Source organism: Copadichromis virginalis, linkage group LG1, assembly GCF_057382275.1.
Source record: "Copadichromis virginalis isolate Kocher_CV1m ecotype Utaka linkage group LG1, C_Virginalis_male_GT1.1, whole genome shotgun sequence".
Lineage (NCBI taxonomy): Eukaryota > Metazoa > Chordata > Actinopteri > Cichliformes > Cichlidae > Copadichromis > Copadichromis virginalis.
Window position 1 is genome coordinate 34,559,433 of NC_140618.1, and position 9,222 is coordinate 34,568,654.

The 9,222-nt window shown below is 38.1% G+C and overlaps 2 protein-coding genes across 3 annotated transcripts; one reads left to right on the plus strand and one right to left on the minus strand.

Moving 5' to 3' along the window:
• The first annotated feature begins 505 nt into the window (after positions 1 to 505).
• On the plus strand, positions 506 to 2,619 carry LOC146719123 (uncharacterized). The gene is made up of 2 exons (XM_085460626.1): positions 506 to 1,583; positions 2,082 to 2,619. The coding sequence occupies exons 1-2, from the start codon at positions 765 to 767 to the stop codon at positions 2,415 to 2,417; spliced, it is 1,155 nt and encodes a 384-aa protein (XP_085316752.1). The 5' UTR covers positions 506 to 764; the 3' UTR covers positions 2,418 to 2,619.
• Positions 2,620 to 2,846: 227 nt separating this feature from the next.
• LOC146719124 (uncharacterized) lies at positions 2,847 to 6,975 on the minus strand. 2 transcript variants are annotated; one of them, XM_085460623.1, is made up of 3 exons: positions 6,769 to 6,975; positions 6,243 to 6,318; positions 2,847 to 6,119 (listed from the first exon to the last, which is right to left on the minus strand). In XM_085460623.1, exons 2-3 carry the CDS (start codon positions 6,315 to 6,317, stop codon positions 4,263 to 4,265), a joined length of 1,932 nt encoding a protein of 643 aa, XP_085316749.1. In that variant the 5' UTR covers position 6,318; positions 6,769 to 6,975; the 3' UTR covers positions 2,847 to 4,262. The 2 variants fall into 2 exon arrangements, with proteins under 2 accessions (XP_085316749.1, XP_085316740.1); XM_085460614.1 differs by having other exon boundaries at positions 6,243 to 6,975.
• Positions 6,976 to 9,222: the final 2,247 nt, after the last annotated feature.

A 9,222-nucleotide genomic window follows, 5' to 3' on the forward strand; every position in this document is an offset into this window, starting at 1 on the left:
GGTTCAGCCCTGTGTGTGAAAACCGGGATGAGCGACATCATTCGGAGAACCACACGGGTTAGCAGTTAACACAAGCTTCTCTAGTTCAGGTAGAACAATTGGTTGGAAAGCAATAAGCAAATTTAAACAGGGAACATGCACAGCCAGGCCAACAGAAGATAAAGTGGAGGGTCTCAAACTGGCAACCTTATCCACAAAGAAATTAAGAAACTTATTACACATAACCTCAGAAGATTGCAAAAGAACATGATCCTCTGCATTCAGTACAGAATTAATGGTATTATACAAAACACGAGGGTTATGTGAATTAACAGCAATAAGTTGTGAAAAATAGGAGTTTTTGGCGGTCTTTACTGCCCTCTGATAAGCTTTCCAGCTTATCTTAAGAGCTTCCAGAGAAACGTACAGCCTGTCCTTTTTCCATCGTCTTTCACATCTCCTACATATGGAAGCCCGTTTCCGCCACTAAAAAAAAAAAAAAAGGATACTTAACTCGAAATTTCGAGTTATCTTTCTCGAAATTTCGACTTATTTTCTCGAAATTTCAACTTAGCAACTCGAAATTTCGACTTAGCAACTCGAAATTTCGACTTAATAACTCGAAATTATGAGAAAAATAACTCGAAATTTTGAGTTATTTTCTCATAATTTCGAGTTAGCTCTGCCAATCAGTAATCTATGTGAATGACGTCATTTCCGTGTTACCCGGAAGCTGAAGCCCTCAGCTACAAATGCTACAGAAATGCTAATTATAGATACGGATCATGAATTCACAAATTGCTGAGTATTTTAAGCGTGGCTTCACAAATGAGGAGATTCTTGCGTTATTAGCTGAATCACATGGCATTACTATCAGCCTCCGTACACTTGAAAGGATTTTACACAACAACCGACTTTGGCGCAGAAAGAACAAAACAGAGGTGGGAGAGGTGGCAGCTTTTATACAAGCACAATTGGCAACCTCAGGACAGTGTCATGGGTATCGTTGGATGCACCAGAAGTGTTGGATGAATGGCATTGTTACTGACAGAGAAACCGTTCGTCTTCTGCTCCGTTTATTCGATGGAGAAGGTGTGGATTTGAGGTCACGTAGACGACTGCGGAGGCGAGTGTATCATAGCAGAGGCCCCAACTATGTGTGGCATATCGACGGCTACGATAAACTGAAGCCATTTGGGATTGCAATCAGTGGATGCATTGACGGATTTTCAAGGAGTATAATATGGCTAGACGCTTACAAGACAAATAATGACCCAAGAGTAATTGCTGGCTACTTCATGGATGCCGTGATTCAACAAGGTGGTTGCCCTGATCGAGTGAGATTAGATCTAGGAACAGAAAACGTCCATGTGGCTCACATGCAACGATTTTTGCACTTTACAGACAATGAACCAGAAAGAGAGCACGTCATATTTGGAGCAAGTACAGGAAATCAACGCATTGAAAGATGGTGGCTAATCTTACGAAGCCAGTGTATCCAGTACTGGATTGAACTATTTGACAAACTAAGAGAGGATGGCCACTTCTCAGACTCTTTCTTGGACAAATCATTGGTCCAGTTCTGTTTTCTTCACATTATACAGGTGAGTTTACATAGGTGATTGTGTAAACGACATGTATTGTAACTGTTTAATTTGTAACAACTCACACGGCCTTTGTATATTATAGAAACATCAGATATATTAAAGTACACGTGAAAAGTAGTGCTTTTTTTTATTTTTAAACTGTTTTGTTAAAAAAAAAATTCCACATATATATCAAGGAACACAATTATACATTATAACACATTGATTATTTATGTGTTTAGGCCTCTCTCTGTACTCGGTTAGCATTTTTGGTGGGTCAAAACTAAGTAAATAAGTATCTGTCTGTTCATGATGTGTGTGTGTGTGTGTGTGTGTGTGTGTGTATAGGTATGTGTGTGTATATATACGGATATATATCATTAATGTAGCTCAAAGCTAAATTAATGGTGTGTAAGCTAAGAAAATCAATGTAGAAGTTAGTTGTGCTTTTGTACATTAACATTTTCATATTGTATGCCTGAAAATGTTTCTTTTGTTCATTTTGTTTTCATCTAGGAAGAATTAAATGAAGTTGCTTTGGCCTGGAATGACCACAGAATGCGCCCAGTCCACAACTCCCGAAGTCCTCATGGCCGACCATCTTTTATGTATGCCCTCCCAGACATTTATGGCGCGAGGGACTGTCTCAAACATGTCAATATGGACAAAGTTGAAGCCTGCCTTGAAGAATGCGTGTTCAAAGACTTTCCATGTGAAGAGGATGTCTTTCATCTCTGTGTAGAACTCATGTCAGAACATAACCTGGACTTCTCAGATGATGTGTTTCATACAGTGGATCTGTATGTAAAGCTAAGGCAGTTGATGCTTACTGAGTTGGAGCTTTTGCCTTAAAGGTTAGACATCGTTATGCATTTTTAATTCTGTATTTTCATATTTAAATTGTAAACTTTTATGAGTTATTAATTTTTGGATGGTTGTCGTTTTTGGGGCACACATACATGGGTTTTGAGGGCCTGAAAATGTATTTCACGAACAGGGCCAATTGAAAAAGGCTATAAAAATTGTATTTAATTTTTGGAGGGTTGTTTTTTTTTTTGGATGGTTTATTTCAATTAACAAACCAATTTTTTGTTTTAAAAGCCTTATTATTAAAACATATGTAAACATAATGTCTGTTAGACCTGCTATTTGGAGGATATGCAGCGCATGTCACCTTGGAATTATGATTTCAACTTTTTGTAAATATGCTTTTTCATCTTTCTTTTTATTTGAGTAATTATTGATGTTTTGAAATATCTGGTTATGTAGCAGTAAAAAAAATTTTCACTGTCATTTTTTTCACTGCTGAGACTTTTTATATATACTGACTGTTTTCCTGATTATGGGCAGTATAATTATATATTTTTTAGCATATGGATAACCTAACTGAGTGAGATTTATGGACCTTTTTTTTTTTTCGGATTGCGCCTCAGAATAATAAAAACCCAGAAATTACCAAAATTAAAGATGTAATTTGTCTCATTGAACACTTTATTATAAAACACAGATCTTTTGCCATCATCTTGTCTTAAAACAAAATAACTGTACTGTATTTACAGTAACACAAAAAACCTTAAAGTATTCTTATAAAAAGCTAATTGCAAGCACAAGACTTGGAAAAAGTACGATAATACACTCAACAAAAATATGCAATATGTTTTGCAAAAGTTCAATTATTATTAAAAATACAAAAAGAATGGGACAATAAAAAGAGATTGAGGATAATATGGCAAGATCTGATAACAATATCCTACAATTAAAGAATAAGAACGTGTGGTCTAAAACCACTATGAAGCAAATACATTAGGCTCAAACATGAAAACAGAAATATAGGAAAATATCTTTTAAATAACTACCCCATCGGCTATGTAGTTTTGAAAAAGGGGGCTATGATACACAGGGGTTTTTTTCCATTACAAAAATCAGGAAAAGCCAACCAAAAATCAACCTTCAGCTAAGCAATTGCTGATTTCACAGAAATCCAAAATAAAAGCATATAGGTGTGCCTTATGGCCATTCAATTTAGCAAAAGTCACCATAACCCAGATGGCTAAACAGAACTGTACAAACATAACTGTAATAAAATACAATGATAAAGTAAAACCTGACTTGTAAACTGTAAAATGTGTGCACGATGATAAAACATGTAGGAGATATTGCATATATCTCCTACATGTACTATACACTACATATTGCAGGGGTCTCAATCTCTAATTTTCTGGTGAACCACTACAATACATGTCATCTTTTGACATTACATTAATAAAATTTGACAAATTAAAATTAACCTAATGCATTTTTTAAAGTTGATTTTGGATTCAAATAATAGAAAAAATGAATAAAAGGTGGAAAAACTGCTTTCATTGTTCACATGCACACATGCTGACTGAGGAAATGGGAATGCTTATAAATGGTCTCCAGACTGCCACTCTGAGACCTCTGCAGAAATGCATTTCACAAGTGTTTAGAAAAATATTGCCTCAGTTGTAATAGGAAAACACAGAAACACAAAGAAGTACCTCAAATTGCATTACAGTGGTATTTCACCAAATACTTTTTCTTGGAACTCAGTTTTTAAACACCTGAAACCTTTGCTGTGACATTCACATGGGAACACTTTAGTCTTAGTTCACAACTCAAATATAATCTGTTGTAAAACAACAATGGCTTTTAAGCCATTGTCCGTGAATCAAACCTTTAGATAATGTCCATAACCCACACATTTGATTCCAACACACTGTTCATCTCCGATCTGAAGTCAGGATAGCTGTCATAATTTATCGACAGCTCCAGTACACACCCACATGTGTGTGCCACAGGTCGTCTCTGGAAACCTTTCAGTTCGTTAAACCCAATGATGATGTTCTTTCCCAGATGTAAATCTGAACCTGTGCAAAACCTGAGGAACAAACACAAATGTTCCTTCTCAGCATTCTTCACATATGTAGTTAGATATTTCTGAATCAGCTTCTGGTGAGCCGTCATTGTTTCAGGGAAAGTGAGACACTTGAGAACTTTTCTCACAGTTGGTTGGAGGGTTTCATAAACTGAAGATAGATCACAAAGGCTTTCCCATGCAGTGCTGAGTGTTCTTGCCCACTGTTCAATAACATAGGCAGGCTCTTGGACAAGTGTTTTGTGTGCAAGCTCCAATAGGACTTCAGTGGCATTGCAGGCTGTTGGTATCTTTCTGCAGCTGTGGTTATCAAGTATGTCTATAAGTTCTTCTTGGTCCACGGTGCTAAAGTCTGATCGCCACGCCTCTAACACTGTACGCTCAGAGTCAGGCATGAACTTAAGGAAATTCTCCACAATATCACTCTTTACATATCCAAAGGCAGCTTGTTCCAGAATGGCAGGTGCAATTTTCACAGGCAGATATTTCTCTCTAACCCATCCAAATGCAATGATTCTGCCCACACTCTCCCACTCCGGTTGCCCAAGATCATGCCTTAAGAAGGGCACTTTGTAAACGTTTCCAGTGGTGCACTGGTCATAGAATTCTTTCCAGAATTCTGAAAGACAGTCTCTCACAACTCCCCCATCGTCATGGGCCATTTCAGGTGTTCCATCAGGCAGTAAGACCTGGATTTTGATGTCGACATCTTCAAGGTCCTTATCACTAAAATGTGAAATGAGCTCTGACATTACCTGCCCTCTGTGGACCACCACTACTCTCCTCACTCTCTCACTGGATGGACCAGGTTGTGGAGAAAAAATCAGGGTGTCATCCAAATTTATTGGCTCACTGTCAGAAAAGGGGCCAACAAAAATAATGTCACTGCTGTGAGAAGTGTTAGCGCTTAGAGACTGCGTGGAAGATTGTGGAAGGTTATCGTTTGGAGTGTCTTCAATGTATGTCACATCATGGCTGATTGTTTCAAATGGAGCAGATGTTTGGACTGTAGTGACAGTAAAAGAAGAGGTTTGGTTTTGAGGACTCGCATCAATTTCTGAAGATGGATGCAAACCTGGGTTGGAGCTCTGAAGGCTGTCATTTAGTTTTTTCTTTGTGGTGAGGTAGAACCTGAGGATATTAAGTTTTGTGACATGATAAAGTTCTCCTACTGTCAATGCATCATCGACTATCATCTCTTGATAATCCTTCAGATCACAGTCAAAATCTGTTAAGGGCCCCTGAATGTTTCCTCCATCTGGAAAGAACAGGCCTGTTGCAACCTGTAATATGTCCCTTTTCTTGGCATCCTTGCAGATGTCTATTTTTCTTGTTCCTCCTCCTCGTCTAGCTCTAACCTGCTTGAAAACCTCAGTGTCTTCATCATAATGCATCCATCCTATTTCTATTTTTCTATTTCTCTTCAGAGCATTTCTTTTATGGGTTGTTTGGGAATGTTCTTCTTGCCGTGTGCTACTGCCATCCTCTTCAGATAATTTTCTTTTGGACAGTTTGGATTTCAGCCGTTCAAAAAGCGCTGACTTGCGGCTGCTGCCCCTCCGTCTGCAAAATCCAAATACTGCTAGACGATCACCGTATGATGGCAAATAAGTCTTCAGCTCCTCATCTGTCATTAGACTTATGACACTGGCATCAATCTAAAGATGGAAAAATAATTTAATTTATTGAAACAACCAGCCTTGAAAATACAATTCTATTTTTAACTTAAGAACAATGAGGAAAAGTTGCATTTCAACCAGTATCTTGTTGGAATTAAGTACCTTCTCATTCTCCAAGGTCTGTATAATTTCCTCAGAGACTTCTCTTTGTTTCAAGAATTCAGTCAAGTCTCCCATGCTGTAAGGAAGGATGTAAATTAAAATTACAAAATTAAAATAAAGCCACCATATTATCGTCAAAGTATCTGTGCCTACCTACATTATGAGCTCTGACTATGGTGGAGAAGTGGGAACTGCATTTTTAAGTGTCCATTTGCACTGTAACTACAATCAGCATCACAATACAGTCAATCCCACATTTTCTCAGTTGTCTGGTTACAGTTTTATTGGTTTTGTTCCTTATTTATATAGTTGTCAGTCATATTCCCTGTTTTGGGTGATTTGTGATTTTGTTTTATACAGTGCTGTATACTTATTACGCATGCTTTCAGCAAAACGTCTGTTTCATCAGACGTAACAGGTGTCATTAGCGTGTAACAGAAACCTTATAGGTACCTTTGGTTAACCCTGACGTTGCATTCTATTCAACTTTGTATGTAACAATCGCTGTCACACTGTTTTTATATACCTTTTATCCAGTTATCATTTGTAGGAAGGCATTCAAAACTGAAGAACCTGGCGCCATTTGTTGTTAATACAGCAGCTCACGACACGATCCAGTTTTGAGTGCGCACCCCTTTGCGCCATATCCTTCCGGGTAACAAGGAAATGACATCAGCCACGTAGATTTCTTATTGGCAGCGCTAACTCGAAATTTCGAGTTATTTTCTCAAAATTTCGAGTTAATAACTCGAAATTTCGAGTTAATAAGTCCGAATTTTGAGAAAATAACTCGAAATTTCGAGAACGATAACTCGAAATTTCGAGTTATGGATCTTTTTTTTTTTTTTTTTAGTGGCGGAAACGGGCTTCCATACCTACATTCTCTTTTAATGGCTCAAGTAAAATCGGCTAGCCAAGGACTGGCCTTGGGTTTACACTGCCTTAGAGGTGCAACAACATCAAGGGAAGATTTACAAACAGAGTCCAGATGAGATAGTAATCCATCTACGGAGGACAACTCAGAGGGACTGGACACAAGTTGTTCAAATAGTGTTGAAAAATGCTCAGCAGTATCTGAGCCGAAGGCACGATAGCATCGCGTAGGTGCAGCCCGTTTAACAACAGGACTAAGAGGAACAACGTCAAATAAAATGGGCATATGGTCAGAGAATACAGCATCCTCCACATGTAAGTTACAGACAGATAACCCATATGATAACACCAAATCCAATGTGTGACCACGTTCTTGAGTGGCACATTTAACAGATTGAACAAGAATAAAAGAGTTCACCAGGTCCATGAATTCTTTAGCCAGGGGCTTCCCTGGGCAACAGACATGTATATTAAAATCACCGAGTAGCATCATCGTCAGCAAACTATTTGTTACTAGTAAGGGCGCTGTAGAAAAGGAAATTGCATCTTTGCAAAGCTTATCAGCCTGACACATGCATAATTGCTCTAAAATCTCAGGGAAGACAGCAGAATTGACTTTGAACACAGTTGACAACCACAGACAACCAAATGCTATTAACACCAGACATAGCACCTCAAATCACTATAGACTGTGGAAACGTCACACTAGACTTTTAACGCCTTGGATCTAAATGTCGAAGCTTTTCAGTCAGGTCAGGCAAAAAAGAAAAGAAAAGGAAGGAAACAAAAATAAAAAGTGATGAATATTCCAGAGGCAGGAAGCAAAAATGCATCAAACAAGAGACATGCATTAGAAGCAAGAAAAAGAAGTGGAAAAAGGAAATGAAGATCTCTGCTCAAGCAAAGCCAAAACAGGCAGTTTGAAACATGACTATGGCCCATATGTGCAGTGGCACTGATCAATTTTCAGCAAGAGAAAAGACACCAATTAGATTCTCATGTTTCCATCCAAGCCTGAAAATGTATCAGCAGATCTCATAAATGAAATAAAGTCCTAGAATGGGATTCAGAGGATTATCCATACTGATTTCACAGTAAAAAGTGTTGCCATGCACACAGCATTTTCAAATACATATACAAGACAATACTGATTATGTCAGTAATTAAATATTTAATTTAACGAACATATGAGAAAGACTGCCTGTAATTAATTTTAAATAACATGCTCCCCCTTCCTCGGGTGGCAAATTCTCAGCTGCCCTCCAGTTTTTTTGTAAAATTTAATCTTGTTCAAAATATGACGTTGATGAAATTGCTTCCCCATCTTACATCATTATAGCTCGTGTAGCTAGAATAATATACAAGCATATCAGATGCTCTCTCTTGCCTGAAGATGAACATTAGTCCCAGTTGGAGGAGTTGGAGCGTCTCCTTTCTGAGATGCTCCCCCCTGGCCTCCTGCTATTGTCAAGCTGGGTTTGCAGTGCCACTGGTGGGCTGAACACAGCTAAACACAGTGCTGGGAGGCCACAGCAACAACCCACTCCATAACAACTGGCAGAAGAACACAATGCAGGAGACAGCTATTATTGTAGTGAAGGCCAAGAAACCACAAACCACATTCTAGTGTGTGAGCCATATCACTAAAAATGCTCAAATGGAAAGCTAGGATATATACTAATCTTAAAATAGAACAAATTTTTGAGATCATATACATTATGCATGAAAAGTAAAACTGTAAAGACTCCAAAAACAAGTGTTTTAGTAACATGGCAGGCATGCCTCAAGAGCTTTGATAATAAACCTGCAACTAAAATCCTTGCCTGGACAAGCATATTCATTTTCTTTCAATTACCCAAACTTTATAAACAAAATAAATGTAAAATGACAATACCTTTGGTGTTAATTTGAAACAGAAAAAGCTCACATTACCTTGAATTAACATTTAACCCGAGTCATAACCTTTTCCTAACTTTAACAAAAGTGTCTCAACATGGTTCTGCAGTCAGTGTCCTGCACGTTGTACTGTATGTCCACCCGCTATCCCAACCACTGCTACTCAGTGCTATAGATAAATGTAAGATTTCCCGCTGTTGCCTCTGTAAAA

Bases quoted from the DNA above. Each gene is read 5' to 3' on its own strand.
- LOC146719124 (XM_085460623.1), bottom strand. From the start codon at position 6,317: ATGGGAGACTTGACTGAATTCTTGAAACAAAGAGAAGTCTCTGAGGAA. The intron at 6,120-6,242 runs GTACTTAATTCC...TTCCATCTTTAG, and splicing joins AGACCTTGGAGAATGAGAAG to ATTGATGCCAGTGTCATAAG.
- LOC146719123 (XM_085460626.1), top strand. From the start codon at position 765: ATGAATTCACAAATTGCTGAGTATTTTAAGCGTGGCTTCACAAATGAG. The intron at 1,584-2,081 runs GTGAGTTTACAT...GTTTTCATCTAG, and splicing joins GTTTTCTTCACATTATACAG to GAAGAATTAAATGAAGTTGC.